This window comes from Dromaius novaehollandiae, chromosome 9 (assembly GCF_036370855.1).
Source record: "Dromaius novaehollandiae isolate bDroNov1 chromosome 9, bDroNov1.hap1, whole genome shotgun sequence".
Classification (NCBI taxonomy): domain Eukaryota; kingdom Metazoa; phylum Chordata; class Aves; order Casuariiformes; family Dromaiidae; genus Dromaius; species Dromaius novaehollandiae.
Window position 1 is genome coordinate 7,111,766 of NC_088106.1, and position 26,128 is coordinate 7,137,893.

General features: G+C 45.2%; 1 protein-coding gene across 3 annotated transcripts in view; it reads right to left on the minus strand.

Moving 5' to 3' along the window:
- PLD1 (phospholipase D1) overlaps positions 1 to 26,128 on the minus strand; it is an 89,382-nt gene that overhangs the window by 44,342 nt on the left and 18,912 nt on the right. For all 3 annotated transcript variants that reach the window (XM_026105675.2, XM_026105677.2, XM_026105674.2), the window contains exons 2-8: positions 13,372 to 13,557; positions 11,920 to 12,047; positions 11,453 to 11,598; positions 10,579 to 10,687; positions 8,839 to 8,904; positions 2,411 to 2,469; positions 967 to 1,059 (exon numbers count right to left, since the gene is read on the minus strand). In XM_026105675.2, coding sequence (XP_025961460.2) covers positions 967 to 1,059; positions 2,411 to 2,469; positions 8,839 to 8,904; positions 10,579 to 10,687; positions 11,453 to 11,598; positions 11,920 to 12,047; positions 13,372 to 13,525 — 755 coding nt within the window. In that variant the 5' untranslated portion in view covers positions 13,526 to 13,557. The remainder of the gene's footprint in view (positions 1 to 966; positions 1,060 to 2,410; positions 2,470 to 8,838; positions 8,905 to 10,578; positions 10,688 to 11,452; positions 11,599 to 11,919; positions 12,048 to 13,371; positions 13,558 to 26,128) is intronic.

The following is a 26,128-nucleotide window of genomic DNA, read 5'->3' on the forward strand; positions in this document are numbered from 1 at the left end:
CACACAGAAGGAGAAATAGCAGAAAAACACAGCAGTCCTAAACAATTTTTAGCTTTGCTGCTGTTGCAACAGAGGAGAGGAACCATTCTTTGCTTTGGGCAGAAACTTTTTTGCTAGACGCAGTCCGGCTGGGAGGACAGTGCTAAGCACCCCGCAGGCAGGCCTGACTCAGAGCAGCACACACCCGTCCGCAGCTCTCGACCCAGACTCCCCTCCGCCGCTGCTCAGCCCTGCTGCTCTTGGCAGCAAGCTGCACTTCAGAGGCAGCCAAATCAGGCTGAAGCAATCAGCTCTATTGCTTGAGGATACGGGACTAAATTACATCAGCCTGCAATGGGAAGGGACACAAGAATGAGGTGGCTTGTGAAAACTTCCATAAAAACACTGGCATTTAAGACATGTGGCAATCAGGAAGAGGCGACATATTTAATTCAAGGTTAAGTGTACCAAGCAGAGCTCCTTACTGCTGCGGAGCATGTCTGATTTAATCCAGCTCTGAAACAGCCCAGATTGTGTTTCAATTAATTGATTCTCTTTTTGCAAATCAAGGAAGGGAAGCTCAGAAAACTGAGCTGAAATCTGGCCAGGAAATCTCCACGTCCCCTCCCAAAGGCACAGATTCCCTTAGCACACCAACAGCAGAGAAAGCTGCAAACAAATCAGGTGATTATTTCAGTTTCTGCCAGCCTGTGGCTATAAGAAGTCCCATTTCTCTTCAGGAACAACATGCCTGTTCTGCTATGAATTCTAATGCAGAAGAAAAAAATCCAACAACCTCTACACAGGAGGGTCAGAGGGGAATAGTCTATGGTCTCTTTTCACCTGAAGGTCTGCAGCTTTTTGTAACAGAGCAAGAATTTCACTTGCAGATTTCTTGGGGAGAAAACGGTAAATGAAGATTTTTAGACATGTGCCTGGGGAGCACTCAGCGCCCACCCCGCTTCCCAGCCCCAGGCCCAGCAGTACCTTTTGGACCATCGGTAGCACATCCTTCCTTGGCCGCAGCAGTTCAGACCAGGTATTCTGTGGCCCCCGGACCGCTTCATGATCATACCTTCTCTGAAACAAGCAGAAATCTGGTAAAGACGGGGTGAAATGGCTTGTGTGGCGGTGCGGCCACTGCCTGCACTGGGACGGCTCCCCGGGGCCGGAGCACGTCCATAGCTGAGGTTGCTCACTGGGTGCCTCCAACCTCTGCCAACAGGTCGCTTTTGCAGCCCCAGATGCTGCTTCCCCCATGAAACCAGCCCCCCCGATCGCAGCACCCCAATCCTCGTCCTCACCCCAACACTGCCCATCACTGGCCTCCAGCTGGGCCTCAGCAACCCTCTGTGGGGCTGCCCTGAACGCCAGATCACTGACCTGATCAAAGTTAAAAAATAATCCCCCTAAAGGTAAATCATGCACATTTTCAAAAACACAGGGGCCCCACTACACAGTGCAGCTACACAAACAACCAGGTCAACATTACTGAGAAACCGATTGTGCAAAGGGGAAGGAGAGAAACCCTGACCTGGGCGGTGAGCTGAAGTCTACATCTTGCAAAACTACAGACCATTCTCCTGTACCTCCTGCTTTTTGCCCCCTTTCTTCTCCCAAGAAATATCCAGTCTTAACGTAACCTTTGAGCAATTCCAGCCATGAAACCAAACACACAAGCAGAGCAGTGAGATTTTACTGATACTGTCAGCCACAGAGCGTTTGAGGGGAAAAGCTCTGCTTGCAATTCAGCTGGGAAAGGCTGAGCCTGGCACAGCATCTGACAGGGCTGGGACGCCTTTGGAGCAGTATCTAGTAGGTAAACAAGGAAGAAGCAGTATCAGAAAGAGGTCATGGCACGGAGCCGGCTGCTGAGCCTCTGCCTGCGAGCGCAGGTGTGCCAGGCCCTCCCCACCTCCTGCACAACCTCTCGCCGCTGCCTACAAGACTGACCCTGCAATCAGCTCTCCTCGCACTGGGGCTGCAAAACATGGGGAAGCTGGGCAAAAGGGAAAGGTATTCACACCTCTATATTCAGCACACTGAAATTACCAGGAGTTACCCCTGCAGCTACAACCTTGCCGTTGCACCATGACCCCAAGGCGCCTTGAAGAACGCTATGACACAATCACACGTTGCCCCAGCTCCCACAGGCCAAATTTATCCTTCACGCAGCTCCACTGGTGCCAGCAAAGGAATAACTCCATGATGAATTTGGTCTTGTGAAAGCTCCTCTGCCTTTCATGTTTGTGATTATTTCCCAAAGTTACAGTGTTTCTATCTAAACATTAATACATTCTGATACCAGGATGACAACATATTCCCAAGTCAATTACCAATAAGAAAGAAAAACTATCAGTTTGAACAATATTTATTTACAAAACTTTTTCTTGGTAAACTATAACTCTCAAGGAAACAAATCACAACTTACATGCCCTTTGGTCCTAGGTCATGGATGAACGACAGCTGACTTACTCCAATGAATTCCATCTGGGGGAAAAAAAAAAAAAAAAAAAAAAAGACATAAGGATTTCCCCCATCTTTCATACTTAGAAATCCACAAAATACTTTGCTTCATGAAAGCTGCATGTCACAAAGACAGAACCCGCACAGCAGTCTCAGCAGAAGTTATCCACCAAAGTTGAAGCCTCTGTAATAAGAATAAGGAAAGTATTTCTTAGTGCTTTGGGGAAGGCATTCAATACAACCAGGACAAGCAAGATCAAACGTGCAATAAGGACCCATCGGTATCTTCCTTCTTGCCTCACTGGCTCAAACTAGGAATCAGAATTTACACTGCTTAGTCATCTAGATGAACTCAGCTGGCTGTCTCAATCTGCATTTTCCTCCTGGCATTAGCGAACCTCACATGGAGCTGGAAGTCTGGGTGAAAGTGCTAACTGCTCATTAAAAGCACATGGACCTCCTATACTGTCAAGCTGGCACATTCCCTGCTTCCCACCACACCCAAACGACCAGCCACCACTGCTGCACAGGTTCCTGCACGGCGAGCCCTGGAGCACCACATCTCCTTCCGAGTCTCCTGTCCCCAAGGGACACCACAGATACCTACTACATGGAGGTACTCGGCTCCTGCAACGCAGCCCCCACCTGAACCAAAAAAACACTGCAAAGCCACAGTGTCACGTTGGGCAGGAGGAGAGCAAGGCTGAGCACTACAGACAGAGCAGGTCCACCACAGTGTGCTCATCATGACTTCTGCGTGCCTGCATCCAGCAGCACGAGGTCAAGCCCCCGCTGGAGCCACAGGACAGACACAACTTGATGAACCCACGTACGGTACACAGGTTTAATCAATAAATCTCAAATTCAAGTGAGCAGACTCCTTACAGTTCCACTTATCTGCAGAGGTTACGGAGGAATCTAAAGACAAGCAAAGTCAGTGACACAGCACAACATGATTGCATTCGAATCTAAAAATTGGATGCCGTGCAATTTTGACCAAGCAGGCTTTTCGTGGCACAACAGGACATTCCTGACTGTCTGCTGCCTATTAGTCTTGGGCCCAGCTGGCACAGAGAAATGCCCTCCCCACATGTCCTGCCAGAGACAGAGCTGAAACCAGAGCAGCCCACCAGAAGGCAATGCTGAAGGGGAGCCTGACTCGCATAGCAACGGGTTGCCCGCACTCAGGCACTGTTTGTTTAACTTCTTATCACGTAAAACCGCCAAAGTGCAAACAGATACTCAAGACGGGGTAGGGTGAGTGCAGGGAGTCGTTTTCCTCTTTGATCAAGCTACAGGTAAGAAAGCTAAAGTGAACTGTCTAATTAAGGAGTTTACCAGCCAAGGTTGCCAGGACCGAAGTCCAGGACTCTGTCCACCTTCATGACAGTAACTGAGCTCAGCGAGGAATTGGCCAGACCGCAGGCTCCCCGGCGAGGCTTTTGCCCATACCTGCTCCGGGGGCTCAGCCCAGGCTCCGAGTCCCACAGGAGCTTCAATCCCGACAGCCTCTCCTATCCCAAGGAAGGCTTTTCTTCTCAAGCGACTGCTCTCACCTGCTTTTTGACAAACCAAACTCAAACCCATCTTTGGCAAATTCCAGTTTTGCATAGCAATTACACAGGTGGACCCACAGCCTCAGACAGATTTTCAAACACTAAAAATAACAAAGAGTATAGGCAATTCTGCGACAGGAGCCTACCCTGCAGTTACCGTGAGAGTAGCTCAGGCTGCTTTCCCAAGGGATATTGTTCTCCCTCTGTTTCTACAGGGTGGTGGAAAAAAGACCCTTCTTTCTCCTCAGTCTCTGCTAGTTCTGGGACCTTCCCAAGCTTCTCACCACACCAATAAGGTTGTTGTTCTCCTACAAGTAGCTCAAGGATATAAAGTAACCTCTATTTAGTAGAAATGAATTGATGCCCTCATTCTTTGGCAATTTCAGCATGTTTTCAGGGGCTAGAACAAATTATTTCACAGTTTTACTAACTGTCTTGATATTACCATTCCTCACTATCTGTTCTGGAAAAGGATCAGTCCTGACCAATGAACTTTTCATCTGTTTCTGCAGATAACACTCAGAATTGAATAGGGAATATGTGAAAAACCAGTGTATCATGTAAGATCCTAACACGGGTCCGAAGTGAAATTTCAGGCTGGTTCTTTGCTTCCATCTTATTTCCATTTCATCCATTTCTTCAGAAAATGCCTGGCATTCCCCATCACAGAAAAATCAGAAAACCGGACATAGCTCTCAAGCTGGGCACTCAAAAAAAAAAGCACACACAAGTGTCAAAAACCTTGAAAGTGTTCGCTGTGAACAGAAACAGCGCAGCAATTTGAAGAGCACTGCATGCAGAGAAATAACTGCCCCTGAAGAAGGAGAAGAAAATCCAGCAGGAGAAAGGGAGAATTATTCACAGAAACAGAACTACTACTGCATGGGAGGGGGGAAAAAAAAAAAAAAAAAAAAAATGTCCGGCAGCACAGTAACCTGTTCTTCAGTCAATGACAACTGTAGCAACAGAGACACTATCCAACACACCTCCCATCTACTGAGTTGACAGAGAAGCCACTCAGGCACACTATTCCAGGCTCCTCTCATGTCCAGAGCCTCGGTGGTGGGCACACTCCAGGGGTATTCCCACCTCCCCTATCATGTGCCTCTATGGCTCTACTGCAAAAGAAAAAAAAAAAATCTTACTTCTGTGTTTCTCTTCATTCTTGCAAACAATCACACGTACTTCAAGGAGATTATTTACATGCAGAGCAGTAAGCATGTTTGGGATTTGGTTTGTAAAAAATTCTATCAGTTACAAGGAAAATTCCTCAGTGCAATGGAAAATACCTGATTAAGTGATTTATTATTATTATTACTGCATTAGCTATTTTTACTGTTACAGTGCCTGTCATCTGAGGTGCTTATAATTCACAAAGAGGGAGAGGAATGCAGAATAGCGATGCACTTTCATCTCTTTCACATCTGAATTCTTATGCTGCCCAGCTGCCTCCCTGGTGAGAGGACATCCCACTCTGGTTTCAAAGTGAGCTGCAGCAGAATATTTTGAGTATGAGATATGGGACTAGAGAATGCAGTTTCAATGACATTGTTGTAGCAATAAAAAAAAAAAATAGACATGAATGATCAGCTTAAGAAAGATAAGCTATGAGAGGTGGAGAACCAGCTGCAAGGTGGATGAGCTGCAATTTTAAGCTATCACATTCTGCCAGCAATGTCAAGCATGCATGGTTTATTTAAGCAAAATTCTCATAAAGCAGCTGCATTTCAGGACCAAAAAAAAAAAAGTTAGCAGCTCCACACTGTGTTTTTTTGCTTCACCACTTATTTTGAACTCACAGGTTAAAAAGCAAACAAACCAAACCAAACAAACAAACCCCACCACCACCTAAACAAGCACTTGAATAGCAGCTATGGTCAGGAATAAAACAAAACTGCAGCACTGTTCAGAATACTGTTCAGTGACAAGTTGCCAGCGCTCTCTTACAGATAAGAGTGACTATACTAAACCCAAATTTAAAAAAATGTTCAGTGTACTAAAGTTCAAATCCAATAAACAAAAACGTGGAAGGGTTGGGTGGGGGCCTCTGCAATGGTCTGCAGATCCAACTGCAGCATCACAGGCAAACCAGCAGCCACATGTGTGCATCCCAGTTGTTCTTCCACTGTAGTGCTTTTACTTAAGATGAGGTTTTGGGATTCCTTTAGCAAAGCTCATACAAAATGTTATAAAGACACACATACTGCACTTCAACCAGAAGCTATTTCTGATTTTGCTCAGGCATCTTTCAGCTACTGCAGCTCATACACAAACTGATGCAAAGGCACGATTAATCAAGGATCTGTACTGAATTCAATCAAGCCCATGGGCACGGTTTCCTAATGTATTTGGACTACGCTTCCCCACTTTCCAGTTCCCAGAAGTAAGTGTGGACATTTAACACATTTAGATTCCCACAACATTCATTTGAATGGTAATTGTATTGAATCACTTTAGCACAAAAGGGTTCGGACTGGAAGATAGATTTAATCACAATTCACATAACCTTTCTTTCTTCTTTTTTTCTCCCCCTTTTGGCTATAAAGTCTAGGCTCTGATAACAAAATATAATGCATCTATAATCCCACGTTGTGAACTCCACATGAAATAATATGACAAATTAAGGAAAATATGAGCAGACGGTAGCAAGTTTTATCATTCACAGATAACTAGTCAAAGCAGAGGACACTTGTTACATCTCTAAATGCTGGTGCTTAAGTGCACTCGGTTTTCATAGTCTGCAGGAGAGTCATCTAGGCAGGCTAGATGGATAATCTCTAAAATGCTACTCAGTCACCAGGGACCTTAAATGATTCTCAACCCACCAAGGATTTCAGGTCTGCAGAACAGCTACAAGCTGGACTTCCATCCAAAAGCTCTTCCAGAGTATGTCATGTTCTTGAAAGGATAGTATAGAATTTAATGACCTCCTAACTGACAAAAAATTAATTAACCACAAATACAAAACAAAAGAAGCAAAGACAGAATCAAATTCTGTGGGTCAGCTCTAAAAATGTCCCTGAAGGACAAAGAGTTATACACATCAGGTGGGTCAGCCTGCCATTGTAACTCTGCCTGGGTTCACGTCTGAATTTCCAAAGAATTTAGGTTTTAACAAAAGCCTTGGTGCACAGATTTGATGAGAGGAACAGGCAGGAGTCAAAACGCGCTCTAAGATTAAAACAACTAAAGCATTTGTCAGCACTCAGGCGACAGACTTCCCCCCACAAGAACAGCAACACACTCATTTTAAGCTGAGAAGGACAAATACTGTTCGAGGGAAAACACCAGAAATCTTCAACTCAGTAGTTTAGCCTATAGTCTGAAAACGTGTTCCTACCCCCCCAGAAAGGCAATATTTTGCTCCCTGTACTTTCTTTCAGCATCAACTGCAGGACCTGCTACACTTGGCAGTACAGCTGACATTAGCAGCAAAGTTCTCACTAAACGCTTCACTGCAGCCAACTCCAAGACAACAATAAATGCAGAATTTATGCACAAAGTGACATCTGGCTCCAAGGGCTGGGGACAGAAGGGCAATTGAGTGTGGGGGAGGCAAGAGGCCCACAGCTGCTCTGGAGCCAGCATAGAGAGAACCCAAGTTTGCTTGTCACCCCCCTCAGCCCCAACGGCCAGCGGTCTGCTTCCAACCACAACCCGATCAAAAGATCAATAGCATTTTTATGTTAGCAGAAATTGCCAGAAATATCTGAAAAAGCAATGCCTGCCTAGGAGTGACAAGATGCATCCATACTGTAAATTGAGTCTTTCCCGCTTTGCATATGCTACTGATCGAAATTGCCAAGTTATCAGTCTTGCCTTAAGAACAAAAGATGACTATTTTCCACATGCAGATTAACACAACTCTTGACTGTATTGTACTTAAAGTTAGAAGAGCTGCTTTGTAGCCAGTCCCCAAAAGAACCACTCTATAAGAAAACAGTTCCTCTCAGTTCAAGTCTGAAGGCTTTTTCTTTGCAGCACAAAACACGCTGGCCAATACTGGGTGAGCACATTACCTCATATAACTAACAATGCTCAACACACTGGGCTTTAAAACAAGAGTACATATAGAAGTTGAGCATAACACCCAGCTAAAAGCCGTCCAAAGGTCTCTGCACAACAGAAATCTTGCATAACGCTTAAAGAACAGAATTTCTACCAAACAAACAAAAAATAGAAGAACTGGCTGCTTTAGATATCCTGAGTTTAGTCTGTATTTCTGACTTGTTTTCAAACCAAGTGCTCCCAATTATCACATCTGGCTCAGAAGTTTCACTAAGTTCTGCAGGTAGCCAGGGTACGCCTCAGGTTTTGCTGATGATACAATCATTATGCAGCCAAGAAAAAGGGAAATAAGTTACTATCCCAGGGGAATGTTGCAGCTTCGGTTAACAGGTGAGGACTATTGAAAAAATACTCAAAGATGGCTTTCAAATATTTTTGCTTAAAATAGGCCAGAAGTTGGATTTGACATCTCTTCACTTCAAAGAGACTACACACTTGGGAGCATAAACCAATTACCCTCTCTTTTCGGAAATGACAAAATACCCACAGAGGTAAACAGGTATCATTCACATTCATTTGACTGAACTACCTTGTGCAGGTTACCACAGTGTGGTAACCTCCAAATGGTTCAAGACTGAGCCAGTCACTCTCTTCCTTCAATTTTAAATCCTATTACATCCACGCTGGAGAAATCAGTTGAGCCAAAACAGTTGCAAAACGTGAAATATTTCTGATATGTCAGAGAATAAGCTGCAGGACTTCTTTCTATCAGTTCAATATAGTAAAGAATATTCTTTTTGCCATTAAAGCCATTCTAATTTGTACTTACTGTTCCATGGTAGTTCCTGTACATCGGCATTTTTAAGATCTTTGTCAAGTAGTCTTCCAGCTGTTTCTACAATTAAAACATGGGAACTTTAGCTAGGATGCAGGAATTTTGAAGAAAAATCAACTGTCTAGCATTAGAAGGTTAACAGGAAATCAGAAACACTTTTCAGCTTGAATGGATAAACATATTATTACATGCTTTCTGAAGATTATTGCGCAGTGGCATAAACAGTTGGATTATACATTGTTTACTGTTCACAGATTTGAGTTTGTACCTTCCATCAGCTGACCCGTTGTTTTGCACTGCAATTTTAAAAGTCAGTTATCTTGACCGTCCAACCTTCAGAGCAACTTTACATATAAAAATCAAGCCCTACCGTTTCTGGCCTACACAGGTTAGCTTTGTGAGAAAACTCAGACACAACCAAGAGTCTGTTCAACCAGAACGCCAGATTCTCGTGGTGATGTGGAGAGCACAGTTACTGCACTCCCCTGTCCTAAAGCCACAGGGAACGCACAGGCCAGGCACTGGAGGACCTGCCAGCCCCGTTCAGAGAGGGGAAGAAAAGAAACTGTTACAGGAAAGATATTCCTCCCCATCCTCATGGTAACTGGGAAAGGAAGAAATTAAACCCTTTGGATCTGGGGAACAGGACAGAACCCTACAGGCTCAGCTCAGGAGAAGAAAAGCAAGGTTTAACCCACAGGGATGGCAAAGAGAAGCCACTCCCATCCCAAAAAGCAGTTGGGTGTCACACAAAACGAAGCAAAAAAAAAAAAAAAAAAAAAAAAAAAAAAAAAAAAAAAGGGACTTTTCTTTCTAAGAGTTAGCATGGCAATACTTACTCATCCAGGTGTGTAGCAGTGAAATATAACACCATGGATAAAGGCAGTGTGTGTGTGTTGGGGGAAGAAAATGAGAAAAAGGAAACCAAGAAAAGGACCTAGAAAGCTCTTTTTTCCCCCTCTTTTAAACAATCATTTCTCTCCTAAGATTCTTGCACAATAGCTGAACTTTGCTCAGAAGGGAAGGTTATCCTGCACTGCACAGCTAGGAGACACAACCTTTCAGGACTTGAAATTTCAGCAGAACAAAGGCCAGGAAGGAAGCTAACAACAGTAAAGTCCTTTCCTGGAAACGGTAAGCACAGGATCAAAAAACATATTTTTACAGAATCATTTTTGCAAATAGTAAAGCTGCAGTGAAGAAGCAGGAAGATATCTACCCTCTTCATACAAGGACCCATCTGTTGACATCTGATACAGTTACATATAACATGTGTGCCTCATCTAGAATTACCCATTTCAGAATTACGAGCCTGATTGTCATCTCCTCTTTCAGAGGAGGACAGGACTGAAATCACTCAGATTTTGATGGCCACTGCACTGCCTCCATCATGCAACTTGACTCTGTGAACTGTACCTTCTATGTTTAATCTGGAGCAGGTGGGAGCAGAGAAACTGCCCTGCTGTGCATCTTTGCTTTCCTCAACTGCAGAGGGAGTCTTTGCCCTTATTAACCCTGGGAGCAGCGTCCTCCTCCTTGCATGCAGGAGGACTTGGCCGCAAAGTTGGACTTTTCAGAGTCTAAGTTTGTCAAGCAAAATAATTTAATGGTAATAAAGCAAGGACTTTGACAGTGTGGCTTTGCAAACAACCTGCCCAATACCTGAAAGTCAGAACCCCCCTAGCAGCATCTCTCTAACCCCTGCACGCTCCGAGCGGCACACTAGACGCTTACCCTCCTGCTAGAGAAGTGCTCTTCTCGGACCGTACTCTCTGAGGTATGTGGCAGACTTGGCATCTGCCTTGGTTCTCCCCTTTTGATAGATTGTCTTCTCACCGTGTGACTAGAAGAAAAAACAAAACCAAAAGATGAGTTTAATCACTGACAATGCGTACATTCCTTGATATGTAACTCTTCTCGTTTGGTGCTCTTTTTTTCTCCATCTAAATTTTTAAAAACCAGAAGAGATAAGTGGGCAGGAAGCATTAAGAAATCAGAGTCTTCCAACCAGCTTACAAACAAAAATACAACGCACTATCACAGGATACAGGTCCCCTTTTGCCCTTTTAAGAGAAGGGAATCTAAAACCCTATTCTTAGAACATTATGCTCCACTAGTCCTAAACCCTTTGTAATTTTACCTTTCCCTGTGTCCTCTGCCCACATTTCCCCCAGCAAAAGTAGTGGTGGGGTCTCCCCAGCCCTCTTTCCACATGTGATCTCTTCCCAAACACCCCCTTATAGCTCAAACTGCCCCAGAGCACCAGGGCCAGCTGCACACCAAAGAGGTCTGTGTCTCCCACATCTGGCCCACGCTGGCAGAAAGCCACGTTATGCCAACAGTTTCCATTAGCAACAGCACAACCCCTCCCTGATTTCAAAGGAAATTCTGCTTGCACGCTGGTGAGCCAGGGGCCCTGAGTCAGCAGAGAGATTCTCGGACTATTTAGATTATAGCTGTTAACTCTGCAGAGACTGAAATAAATTCTTCTCCTCCTACTTACATCAAAGTAAATAGGATCAGTGGAACTACATCAATATGTTATTAAAAGAAAAAAGAAAATCGCATCTTTCCAAAAGGTATGCCAGCTGCAAGGCTGCGTGCTTACCTCCGCGTCGGGATCGGGATTCGTACAAAGGCCTTGTACCTCAGCAGTTCCCTGTGAAATTCCTGAAAGTGCTTGAACTTCCTTTTCACTTGCCATGTGAATTCTCCGTGTGTTAACTCGATAGTGTAAACATTTGGACTTGGTACCTGCACAAACGAATAACACAAGTGTTTCAGCTTTGAAAAAAGCAATCTTCCAGCAGCAGCTCATCTAAAGATTCCTCATTATATTTTACTTATGGATCACTACTTCTTACAATTTCTTGTTCTATTTTATTACACTTTTAAAAGCACAGGAAACATCCTGAGTGTTTTTCTGAGACAGAGGCATTCTTACTTCCTGAACTCATGAACAGACATACACAATATTAGCCCACAGCTTTTTTTTCAGCCCATAACTTGTTTTCAGTCCACTTTAATACAGTTCTGTGAACATCAAATTACATCTCTCTGAGTGTAGGTTCTGACCTTCTTTGTTGAAGTAAAACGCTCAACTTCCAAAACACGCACTTTAACAGGACAGCCCTTGAGATACGTCTGTACATCCGGCTCTTTGAATCCACGGGTGTGATAAATCGCAGAGAACGAAATGCTCACTGCAAAGATCAGGAAATCCCAGTCAGCTTAACAGCATTTTAAACGATCAACAAAAACACAAAAGCCAGAAGACAGTGGAATACTTTAAGACAGTTTAGAGCATTGTGTAGTTTATTTTTACTAAAATACACCGGGTTTTATTTAAACCTACACAAGGGAGCTAAAGAAACTTTCACAGAGGTGGTTCGACTTGAAGAGTTCAAGCACGAAGAGTAATGCCTCCCAGTCCTAAAATAGGGTCAATGACCGGGCAGAAACCACCGAGGTTTTACCGTATCTTTCAACGGATTAAAATCACCCACCAGACCAGCCATCTCCTCAACACAGATGTAAAAAGGAAGCGTTGAAGCACAGTCACGCAAAACAGTAGGAGAGAGGAACGGCGGTCCCAGCGAGGCAGAGGGGGTTAAGCCTCCCTCCTCTCTAGGCTGCTGGGACTTTGGGACCGCCAATGCCCGGTCCAGCTGGCACATCCGGGAGTCCGACATCCCAACTTTCAGGCAGCGCGCGGAGAGGCCAGGCGTGCCGGCACGGCACAGCAACCCCGCCTGCGTGGGAACACAGGCCCGCGCCTGCCTGCATCCAGGCGGCTGCTGCCCTGCTGTGCCTCCGCAGAGCAAAACCCACACGATTTTGGCTGGTACGTTTTCAGGACTTGTTCAGTCATAGACCTCTGCAATTTGCAGATTTAGGTCTCTTACGTAGTAGTGGAAATTGGGGAGGAGGAGCGATGGCATGTCATTTTCAGGGCCTTTTAAAAACTCTGAAAAAAATATGTGGTAGAAATACTGTGTAATTTAGAGAAAAAAAGAAAAGAAACAAAAAAACCCCAGGACTACTAAAGTTGCCAGAAACTAGATAATACAATAGCATAAAGCAGCAGCAATAAATCAGAACTAAAGGCCAAAATGTAAAGACATCCACAAGAAACACACAAGAGACCTAAATGAGAAAATCCATGGATATTACTCCACTGATATCTTAGATTGCTTAGTAACAGAGTCTCCTTGGAAGCCAGCAAAGTTATCCTATCAACAGCATCACGCTGGGGGTTCAAAATTCGGAGTTCAGTGCTGCAAGGCTTGTAATTCCTAAAGAGGTGCTGTGAATCCTCAGTGGCCCTTTGAGCAGGGGACCCCCACTCCTTGCAGGGTCCGTGCCCCGGAGAACCACACCACCCGTCTCACCAGCGTTAGAGGCCATCCCACACCCCCTCACCGCGCTGCTGGAAACCACCACGCAAAGCCTTGTCTTCACCTGGGAGGGCCTCTGTTACTACATCCAAGTGGGATATACGGTGAAGACGTCAGGGCGTTAACTCACCGGCGGCTTTTGGATCACTTAGCACCTCCGCATCCACCTCTTCCCCCTCGAAGTGGAGCTCCCTCGTGTCCAGGCTCTCTATTATACTGCTCATGTCTGCAGCAATCCTCTTCAGCGTCAATGCATCCACATGCCTTTCACTTCTCAGTGACATCTCAAAGACCGGCACTCTAAAACCACAGGGGGCTGTTGAAGAGGAAGGAACAGGACTGTTATTATTTCTATAACATCTTAAATTGCAGGGCTGGCAGAGCCTAGGGAATCTACTAGCAGTGTGCAGACCAGCCTTCCCTCCAACCTCACATTCATCTGAGCCATCTCCATCCTGTATATCCATTACAAAATACTTAGCCCTGTGGCTGTAGTAAATCACTGCCTGGAGCAGAGGGGAACAGCAAAAAAACAAAGGCAACTTCAGGCTACAATACTAAAATTTCCTCCGATTCCAGTGACCACAGGACTCATATACTGTGGTATTATTTTAAATAGAAAATAGGTAATATTTCATGTTTCAGCTACAAGACCTGTCAATGGGTTTGCTTATGGCTTAGGAGTACCTTCATATATTGATCTCAGATAGAAAGCAAGCAATCTTCTACATCAACTTGCCTAGTCATTTCAGCTAGCTCTGTAATAACAGTGATGCATAATAAAGATAAAAAGCACAGACCATTTTAATGTCTGGCCAAATTGTAGACCTAATTCACACAAAGCTACATTTCCAAGGTTAGGCTGTATGGAGAAAAATTCACTCAAAGAAAAAAAAGAGATAAGAATTTTTGTCAAATATTCACCCTTCCATGATTAAAAGAGTGATACAAAATCTTTGTATTAAGATTTTCTCTATTTTTATTCATCTTACACGCTGGGCCGTGGTATCTGCATGTATTACGCTCTCTAATGGCTTTATCCTCTCAGCAGGTTCAAAAGATACAGCCATAAGGGCTTCTGTCTCCAGTTTAGAGAGGGGAACTGAGGCACGCAGATGCCGAGCAACTTGTTTTCAGTGCCACAGAAAGCCTGGGAACGACACAGGCTGGAAGCCAGCTCTCGCCCAGCAAGAGCCCTCATCAGAGGGCACGTCCCCTTGCATACAGGGCCGGGGTCCCCACAGGGGACAACCCCTACCATCCCACCGGCTGCTGGGAAAGCAGGAACCGAGCAAAGGAGAGGCTGCTGCAGGCTGAGCGCAGTTACACAGCAGCGCTCAGAGATACCTGGGCAGTTATAAAGCACTTTCCACCCTTCCTTCTGCCCACATTGCTAGGAGCCCGAGTCAGGAGAAAAATGGTGGAGAAAAAGAGAGACATGAAACATGTCCGTGAACACTGACGCAAGCTTTCATCACTTACGACCATTTTCAAAACTTCCCCACTCTCCTCCTCGGCCCAGATCTGCAGCCCAGGTAAGAGGACCCGATGCGCATGAACCATCCTCCGGCTCCCTGGATCCCGTGGGAGCTCACCGCAGGGCTGCAGGCCCTGGCTGCTGGTCTCTGAGCCCAGCTACGCTCTATTGCCCGGGCGTCTATGCAACAAGACGTCTCTTCAGTCTTTGCACTGCTCTGTAATAAACACCACAGCTTGACAGCTACACGGAAAAAATACGGACAAACTGGCAGCCTTTCACTGGAGCCAAAACAAGGAAACCCATTTAACCTCACAGAAGCGCTCACATTGTGTGAAAGAAGGATTAAGACAAAAAAAAAAACAAAACAAAAAAGAAATCCCCTAAATTGTGTAGCATTTCTAATGTTAAATCCTTCAAAGAACACAGTGCAATTATTCTTAATGAGCTGCTTAGAAAGTGCTGGATATGCTGTAATTTGGAAATAATTTAACATTTTAATAATTCATGTGTTTAGCTGCTTTTGAAAGAACATTTTGACTTGAAAGCGGTACCTAATTTTATTGCTACATAAGGCTAATATCATGTAAGTCTAAAAACAAATTAAAAATGAGCTGCCTTCAAAAAAAAAAATAAGTACCCATTTCCACACCAACTTGAATGAAGAAAAAGTGGGTCAATTTTTTCTCATATCCCAAAGCAAGCCCAGAAGCAACAGGGTTTCATCCTTGGAAGATTCCTGAGCGAGAGCCCTAAGGGCATCAGCGTCCCTGCCACCTCCCCACGGTGGCTGCTAATGTCATGGCCGCAGAAAGCTCGTTAGGGCTGGAAGGGGCAGCTGGCGAGCCAGAGCCTCATCGGACCTGCACGTCATTTCATGCGGTCTGTCAGAGGAACTCAACCACAAGCACATGTGCGTGCACCCCACTGCAAGACTACCTTGTTCCCCTTCTGTGCAGCAGGGCAAAACATGGGTTTGCATTAATCTTCCCAGGTGGAAATACACTAAAATGTAAAATGATAAAGCCACTAATTTTATCTGCTGCTCGATCAAGTTTGCAGAGCCTCCCTTTAATGTGACCTCTACATTAGCACTATTCTGTATCTCCTTTACCATGATTAGATGGAAAGCTGATTCCTACCATCAGAAACTTTAAACTCCACCTGTGACCAACACCACACTGCAGGGAACTTTAAAATGTATAATTACTCCTAGAGTATGAGCTTCTGCTTTATACTTTTCTGGCAGTGAAGTCATTTCACCAGCTATAGATCGGCTTCGGATGGCTGACGATTTTCTCCATAGGAAGTGGACATATATAAATAACTTTCCAGCCAGAGCCATTGGGGAACACGGCCATACCACCAGACTAACGCCAGGCTTTCTGAAATAACTGGGGGTCGTGGGGAGCGGGAGCTCGCAGCGAACATAATACAGCACTACCCCACCGCGGGCAACAGCTGCTTCGACGCTCTGCCTGGACGTGACCCTCCGTCACATCCATCCTGTTTTACTTCCCCCCCCTCAGCACGCTGCACAAAGAATTCTTTTGGACATCTGTGCTTGTAGCATTAGAAGCTACCAAAGGAAATAAAGCGCTATATTGCTTTATATCTGTTGCCTGTGTTCACATTTGGAAGCCAGTCCTAGTCTTCGGTCTGAAGAGATGCTCACGCTTCGAGGAAACACAACGCGCTTCCCACAAGAAGAGGTTTGCTCGACCAAAGAGGAGACAGGCCTGAACACACCTCGAGCTTGTACTTGGCACGCCGGCAATTACAGTTGATGAAGAAAACAAGCGGACAAATACCACGTAGATAACGTTGGAGGAAGCACACGCGGACGGGAGCCAAGGAGGAAAGGATGCGCATCCTCCCCTCTCCCTCGCCCCGCGCGGTGCCAGGTGCAACAGGCTTCTACCTGTTCGATGCATTGACGCGGTGAGTTAATGGGTAAACAATTAACTAGCGTATGTAATGATTATTTGCTGAGGACCACAGCATAGCCATGTAACTCAGGTTCTCTCTCTCTTTTTTTCTTTTTTTTCTTTTTTTAAAAGCTAAAGCTTTTTTCACAGCTGATACAGACAAGTCCTAGAGGAAAGCAGAGTCCACATGCAGTTGGATCCGAGTTCGTCCCAGCAGCACGATTCCCCCTGTCTAGATTACAGCCAGATTATGGGCTGGAGAGAGAAAATGCGACTTGCCCAAAGACTGGGCTAAAGCCCCGTGAACTAGGGCATCGGCTGAGCTCCCACTGCTACAGCGGGCTGCTGAAGAGCTGCAAGGCACCGCCAAAGGCCAGCGAAGCCCGCGACACAGGCGCGGAGGGCTGCAAATCACCTCTCCGGCAGGCCAGTTGGAAAGGGAGGTGGAAACTTGGGCCCCACTGAAAGCCATGGCCTCGTTAGCACCTCTGCAAGTTTTTATAAGGCTCTGCTCAGTAGGAGCTATGTAACCTCTTGCAAAGCTTGCGCTGCTGTCACTTTTCACACTCCCGTAAGCAAGCTCAGGAATGCGCCCCGGGTTAATCTGAGCTGGGCACAACGCCGCTTGGAAAGAAACCTACTGCAAGCGCAGTTATCTGTGATTCAATGTCAAAAGAGAAGGGCTACATCCAGACCTAGACATCAGCCCTGACTATCCAGCGCCACTCACTATTTGCACGAACGACACAAATGATGGACAAGATAACGCGCTTTTAAAATTTGCTGATAATGCCAGCTTGGGAAGCACTGCAATTTTGTGAAGGACGGAAAGAAAAGTCAAATAATCCTGGCAAATTGCAGAAACTCTCTGGGAAAATGGGATGTAATTCACTGAGAACTAAGTGCTTCGCTTCAGTATTTGACTGCTGCAATCCAGGATGGAAAATTCTTTAAAGTTAAAAACAATTCTAGAGGGGGGAGGGAAAAAAATGTTTAATGACAGAGAGCGAGTGCAGCACTGGACTGTTTGAGGTGGAGAGGCTGCAGAGTCTCCAGGGTTTAAAGGTCTGTAAGAACAGCCTGTACCAGCCTGTGTCAGGACTCAAAGTGGTGTAATCGATCTTCCCCGGGCTGCAGCAAGGAAACAACGCCGCAGCTCCCTCCTGAAACCCCCCAGGACAGCGGGTATGCAAAAACACCTCCTGGGGAATGGGAACAGGAACCGGCACGATGGCATGATGGCACCCAACTATGCAGAGTGAAACTGATGCTCTAGTATTACCAGGCTCAAATTCTGCCAGGCCAAAAGAAACAGAAGAAAAAAAATAATAATTTTTTAATTCACTGGAAATAATGACTACACTGGAAATCAGGGTTTCAACTACAGGAGAAGTGACTATAGAACAAAAATTAATTATATTAATCCTCAAACCCTTTTGAATGTGTTGTGAAATCCCAAGGTAAGTATGGCCGATTTTGCAACTTTTCAAGTCTGATACCTATTTTTGTAAATTACTAATTTTTTTTGTTTGTTTGTTTTTAACTCCAAGTTATTACTTAGATGTTCATATGAGAATCTCAGCTGCCACTAAAGAAATAACAGTGCAATTCTAATCATTGCACAGGAAAATGAAACTATGACTTTAAAGGCCTGGCAATCAGAAGATTAAAAAACCCACCTATTTTAATAAATGCTCATTGTTTTGAAACACTTCTGTATTTTGAAGGCCTGCAAGTCCTGATTTCAAAATGCATCCAGCCAGTAACAGCATAGACCACCTAAAATTTGCTCAGCCCAAGCTTATTCTTCTACACGCATCCCGTTGGCAGAGCTGTAACAAGCTCAGATAATCGTTGCTTCTTAATGAAGTTATGGTGCTGGCAAGCACCATGCAGAGCTATGGAAGCGAGAAAGCCTGCATTTGGGAAGGAGGGAACAGAAAACAGGGCCAGTAAAAGCCAAACGTTTCCCGCTAATGTCTCCCAGGGTTCGGTGCTAGGCACAAACTCCCAGCTCCACCAAGAGAAACATTCCTATAATCCCTGAAAATTACTTTTATTTCAGTTCTCATGACATCTCTCTCAGTAAAATGACCTTTTGACAAAGGCTATTAAAAATGACCTCCGCTCCCATATTTGGCTTTGCCCTGCAGGCACGAGTGCCTCACTTCCAGCACTCCCTGCAAAACAGCCTGGGCTCCGGCCTCAAGCTAAAACAGGGCAATGAGAAGGGAAAAAAAGACTTGAGCCATGAATTCCCTTTTTTCTTCTACTCCTGCTGCTAGAGCCTGGACTGCATGAGGGCCATGGAGAGCCAAGGAAATCCAGTGCACAGTGCTCAACAGTTATTTATTTGCCCTGCCTGGTGATGAAGCTGTTCCATGTACGTATTTCCCGATTCCGCATACTTTAATCTTAGAATTAGCTTTGAACCACTCCTTCATGGAGAAACACGCTCAGCTCACAGGCATCCCTTTTGAGGGGTTATCTGCATCTTACAGTAGGAGCAAGGCTTGTCACCACCCCAGATTTACGTCCTGGCACGACAACACACGGCTTCCTTCCAAATTCTTCAGCAGGTGCCGGACCTCCTCGGATAGCAGGGGGCTGTCACCAGGCTCCGAGTCCCGTACGCTCGCGGCAGCCCGGACCTGCAGCTCACCCCGCAGAAAAACCACATACCGGTACGGAGCAAAACAGAGACGTGCTCTGACCTTATTCTTCAGTATACCCTCACATTCATTAAAATACAACGGCTCTTGTAGATGACATGTAGCATTTGTTACATTCCCTAAGTAGGGAATTAAAAGCCGGGGGGTTCGAAAATGCTCAGCAATGACTTAACCCTGCTTTTAACTTCAGTATGCAGAAGACAGCTAGCTGGATGAGCAAGCAGCCAGCACAGCACACGGAGACAGTCTCCTGAAAACCAGCCCTTCCGGGGGCTCAGACTACAGGGGCATTGCAGTACGGTTAGGGTGTCTAAAACAAAGGAACAACACACACACACACACACACACACACACACACACACACACACACTCAAAACTACCCTTGAATAGGAAATAAGACATTGCTCCCATCCTGGAAAGATCTCCTAGAGTTGGAGAAGAACTGAAATATGAACCCAAAACAACAACAAACATGATGTTCAGAGGTGGTCCCAATCTAACCTTTCATCTTCGGCCAATCTTGACAAAGTATTTTACACACTTCTTCCAGTACAATTATTGTCAGAAAGTTCTTACATTTAATAGTAATACCTCTAAAAGCAAGAGGCAATTAGTGTTTTCTGCTTTAACGACCGCAGTACAGTCTTTTGGTTCTGCACTATTGATTTCTATAGTTCTCCTTGCGACTTACAGTCAAGCCACGAGTGTGCTAGATTTCCAGAAGGAAAAGCTAAGTCACCAGGATCTGGATGGCCTATTTGAGAAGCAGACAAGATGTTTAGAGACTGGATTTTCCTGTTAAGTAACAGGTAAATCTACAGAAATCCCTCCTGTACTATCTGTACTGCAGCAGGGTCTGAGAGCCCTTTCTGCTGCTGTACTGGGTCCTGTACAGACAGGACAAACTGAAGGAGTCTGTCCCACACTGTTTTGTGATAAAGATTACAGAAAAATAGGTAGGTCAAGAGAAGCAATGAGGTAAGGCACTGCCCATCGTGACAGGCAACAGTATCATTACACAAGGTGACTAACCTACCCCTGCAGTCAGAAAACCCCCTCCATGCTGCATTTTTTCCCCACACCCAGGATAAGCCTAAGCGTCAGGCCCTTCCCAAGGACTCGTTTTATTTGCTTTACAAAACACTGACATGAAAAGAAATCTTAACTGTTTACAAAAGATTATCAACTCCTGATGTCACGAGACGATGTGATGGCATTGCTCTGGCTGCTATTAGTGCCCTGCTTGAAATCATTACTCCATTTTTCCACCGATGTTAGACCAGAATCAGGCCCTGAACTACTGAACAGTTATGAAATTATGCTCTCAAGCCTACCACGTGCAAGTGAAGAGCTGCTGTCAGTCGACACCTCCTCCACTCACTGTGCCAGGCTTGCCCGGGAAACTGAGCCTACAGCCCAGACAGTCTGAAAACACATCTAAGAGGAAAATTAAACATTGATTGGTCTGTGAACCTACAGCTTTTAGTGAGTTTCATAATATCTATGGATGCTCTGGGCAATAGATTTTGCATTTGGGTTTTTGCTTTAGCCAAAAGCCGAGCACAGCTCAGCCAGCCTTCCCTGGTGTGGCTTTGCCTCTGATTACATCCAGGAGAGCAAACTCAGAGCTTGCCAAATTGGCTCCCAGGAAAAAGGGCCTCCGCTCAGCGTTCCCAGCAGAAAGCACGCAGCCCGGGCAGGCCTCCAACTGGAAGCTGATCAATAGGTGTTTATCAGTGACTAACGCTCATCCTTCACATACATATTTTACACCGCATTTTGGAATCCTAGGGCAGGTATACGTAGCTATAGGCAGGCAAAAAAACTGGCTGATGACACCTCGCCTATCTATATCACCGCAGCTTTAGCAAGACCTTCAATAGTCCTTAAAGATATGGAAAAAACCCTACTGACATAAATTACTTATTTAAGTCTTTCTACCTGGTAGAGGAGAGCAATGGAAAGGGAAGAGAGCCTGTCATAGGGGAAAGCGCTAATGGAAGCGGTGGAGAGGGGGGAGAGCACAGGGCTTAAGGGAGAGGGCTGCAAAAGCCATGAGGCAGGGCAAGTCCAGAGGTAAAGGGGCTGAAACAGGGTGAGAAAGGGCTGAGGGAAAAGAGGGGCTAAAAAAGTATCTGCTTCAAAGAGTGAATACAGCAGGAAGATCAAAAGATGCAGCACTTCAGAGTGGTGACAGACACAGCTCTTGGCATGAGGCCAGAAGCCCTAGAAGTTTGAGAGAAATCCTGAAACTGAAGAGTTTGCAGGGCAATTCGACAACGCAAAGGACTCCGGAAGAGGTTATCAGCACAGTAACCAGAGGTGGCACAGACCGCCGCGCTGCATTTGGAATGGTAAGCATTTCTGCCACTCTTATATATAGTTGAACATGTCATATAAATACAGGACATATTTTCATTATCTAGATGTATATGTCTGCATGGCTGATGTACTGTACGTCACTCAATGCTATTCTGGGACGTCTATATGCCATGTGCACTCCCAGAGATCACCACCTGCCAAATCATATTTCCGCACGGAATTTCACTAACTATGGGCTGAGCAAGAGCCCTGGAATGCAATCTGGCACTTCAAACCAACGGCATCAGATGGGTTTAGGTCATAGCTGATAAATGAGAACGTTTACAGAACTTCATAACTCTCACGGGCCAAGCTAAACCCAAGCATAACAGCAGGCAATGCTGTGAACTTCAGCAAGGCTGTGTCAGCCTGTGCTTGGGGCAGAATTTAGGACTAGGTATCATACAGTTTCCTGCAACCCTTGCATCTCGGTATGATTTATACATAGGCTAATGCAACAGGATATCTCAGCCATCATTTCCCAACCCTGCCTGCTCATTCCTACCTCCCTACACAGATGCTTGCTTGCTCGCTCTCAGCAGCTGTTTCTCCACATAAAGGCAGAGAAGGCAGGTACCCTGCTAAGAGGTTACAGTCCTCTGGCTGCATTATTCACTTTTAGCTCCAACTGTTCTGGTTACTGTCAAGTTTCCATTAAGTGGGGACATTATTCTTCACTTTCCATACTGCTGTTGAAATCACAATCACATAAATACATGAAGGAACAAACTTTTTTTTAACCCTTAAATAATTTGCTCAAAGTAATCAGACAAGAAATTTCTGTGGCCATCAAGGAAACAAGTCATAGCAGGAGATGAAGACCAGGTGTTTTTTACTAACACATTATTACTTTAAAAACAATGCAGTTTCTGTTGTCTTGAATCTTTTTTTTCCCATTTTTAATCAAATTCCTCAAATAATTTTCATTGGGAAAAAAGAGTCAGCGTGTGCATAGATGCACAGAAGGCCAAGATGGAGAAGAAACATACCACTGCAGCAAATGCAGGTTTCGGAGCACTTCCCATATGAGCAGCCAAGTTCAGCTCCCTTCTCTGCCCCATGAGTTAATGAACAAGCTCTGCTCCCAGGAGCGCATCCCGGCACAGTACTCCAAGGCCAGGGTACCGCTGGCAACCACAGCGGCTGCCAGCTTCAGGGACAACCACCACATGGTTACCATCCACCCCATTTTGTCCATCACAGCATTTGTTGCTGCTTTTGTCCCTCTTCAAGAAAGCCCCCAAACACCTGACAGCGTGGTTGGGATCCACGCACAGCACCGACAGCTGCGACACGTGGTTTGGAACAGTCCCAAGGGGTTTGTACAGAACAAGTACACGGTGGCATCGGATGCTTCGAGGTGGCGTGAAACAACCTTGCCACATCACATACTTAAAAATTAGCATCCACAAAGCTGTTGGTTGCATGTGCTGTATGACAGGGATTTATTCGTGTACTGTAAAACCAACACATGCCACGAACATCAGGTTTAGGACACCAGTGGAGTTCCCTGGAGGAGAGACAGCACCTTCAGGAGACTGCATCCTTCCACCCCCCAGACAAGGGCACCTCTCCCCTCACAGCTCCTCTGCCTCACCTCTCCTGCGTTTCCATAAACTCCTCAGCCAGGGCCTCTCACCCCCTTGCCTAAAGCGGACTCCGTGACCAGCCCTGTGGGCACCAGTGCCAAGTCAGCAGGACAGGCTGGAGCGACTGGCCCAGCACCCCAAACCCCGCAGCATGGGACAGCCACAGCAGCTCCATGTCACCCAGGTACGCTTCCTGCACTCCTGGCTCTGAGCATCAACTTACCGCCTTTCCGTACTGAAATTCCCACCAGAGGCTTTTTTGAGCAATGCTTTTAAATAAGCTTCACACGTTCAGGCTAATAAGTTCCACAGTAATTTGAAGTCACCGATTTAAGCTGACTTTCATTCTTTAGTTTCTCCCTACAGCTATAGCACTCAACAGCCTCGGCATGGACTTCGAGCCCCAGGACATCCAGCGCCGCGCACATGTATTACAGTAAGGCACCTTACTCAACCTACAGCAAGATGCGTCAGAGGAAACAATAGGTGGGTACATGTGTGTTCCTGTTTTGCATTTTCAAAACCAGCTGCTTATCCTCAACCAGGGTGAGTAGCAATCAGTGACAAGACCAAATGTAAACTCTGGACTTCCTTTTTCCACCTGGAACTGCTCCTGCTTCATTAACTGTTCCATACATGGATATAAAGGGATCAGATATAAAGGGCTACGAATAACTGCATTTTCCCTCCCTAGACTACTACAGCTGTGTACAATACATTATCCCTAGCCAGCTGAAACAAAAGGTTTGAAAGCTAGTTTACAAGAAAAACAGAGTTCAGAGTTGGCTTGAGAAAATCCCAGAAGGTAAGCATAAGACTGAGTTCACAGGGCAAAAGAGATGTCCCAAAGATTTGCAAAGCCACAAATACTGCTCAGAAGGGTTTCCACAAACAAAAAGACTGCTTGGCAGAAAGAAAAGCTACAGCTTAGGAAAGAAAAAAATCTGAAAGGGCTCAGACACAGCAGTTTGCATCTTGCTGGTTCTTTCTCCCAGTGAACAAAACAGCTTAAATTGCCATAATTGCTGCCAGAGTTCTGTGGGTTAAGGCCTAACCACAGATATTTCAAACTGGCCATGACTCATCTATTATTCTTTACTGGGAAGACCTAAAGCTGGGTGGGACCCTTTTGCCAACTCCTGACTTCCATACTGTCATACACTGATTTTTAAGGGGGGAAAAAAGTTTACAGGAAACCTCTGTAATGGAAAATACACGTCAGAACATAGGAACTACAATAACAGACATATAAAAAAAGGAGGTAAGAGACCAAAATATTTCTGTCTTGAAAAGAACACACAATGCACTCCATTCTCTTCAAATTGTTTCAACAGTCCTTTAACCTTAACGGATACAGAGGTTGAATTTATTGGGAAACTGATGGGGGTATTTCTCACTGCAGACTCAAGAAAGCACTTAACAAGGCATATTTTGCATTCTTCACGAGAAAGTGCCAACGGCACCATGTAACTGCGTTTTGCTTCAACTCTGAGTAAAAAAGAGACATCGCAGATGCAAGACACCCATTTATTTTACCTTTCCTGTATCACATTTAGACAAGGATTGTTTGAAAGTGAACACTTGCTTTTTTTAAAAAAAAAAAAAAAAAAACAGGCTGCCTTTAGACAGTTACTGTATAGTACAGTTACAATGTACTGTCATGGACGTAATACCACAGGTCACTTAGTGTTGGAACTTCACAATTAATTACTCTTCTGGGTTTATTTCTACTGTGGGAATCCCTGGAGGCTCTAATCGAGAGGCAGCCCAACACAGTGATAGGAGTTTCTGCTGCACGGTGCCTCTAATTCGAAAGAGGACACAATCAATCACACGCATTCAAGACTGGGCTTGATTCTGGATGGGGGACAAAGACACGGACTAAAAAGACACAGGAAAAACAAGAAACAAGCACTTCCTATTAAAACCAACCCATCCATTTTACCAGCCAGACATCTGGGGGAAGTGTCTGGGAAGCCGCTTTGTGATATATCATCCATTATACATTAGCAACACTCCTAGCCAGAGGTACTGGGAAGTCCTGAGGCATGTCGTTCACATGGTCCTCAACATGAGAAGCACAAAAAAAGCAAGCTCCTACATGATAAGATAACCAGAAACAACAACTGCATATGAATCACCCACTTGCACAGACTTGGACAAAGGACGTCAGAGGGCTGATCTGTGGGATATTGTCTTTCTGATACTGCCTTTTGTTCCTTTGGACTGTAATGCTTGTCTGAGAGAAAAGCAGCCCCACTGTGTCCAGACCACCTTCTCCCCTGATGCTGGGATTCAAACTGTAAACAGCAATCCAGTAACCTCCCCGTTGTGAATACCACCAGGCTGGATCACTCATCTGCACTTGGAATAGTCACTTGGGGAATGCCAGAGAAAGCATGAGAGAAGCTTTATCCACAGGTTTATCTTATTTGACCAAAAAGCACTCACACTCACTTTGCACTAGCATAAATGAAAATATAACAGACAGCACTTAGGTCCTCTCACAAATTGATCTGGGAAAATGCAATCAAGGAAATTACACTTCCATTCTTCTACCAAGGGAGGTAAAGAATCAGAAGAATAACTCCCAATTTCCATAAATATTCACTGTTGCCCATATAGTGCAAGGAAGACTCCATTTCCAGAGGAAAATGTCTTTTTCTGTTGAGTGAGTGTGGAAATAGTGGAGAGGTTTTTCATCTCCTCCAGCTGTCAGGTCTGCTCTCAGATCTGCACCTCCTCTTTTAGATGCTGCCCATATCAAAACCCAGCTCGCGCAGAATGTGAAATGGAAGGATGCTCCTCCACTTCTGCAAAACATCCACCCCACCACTATTCATACTGCCTTTCTCTTACA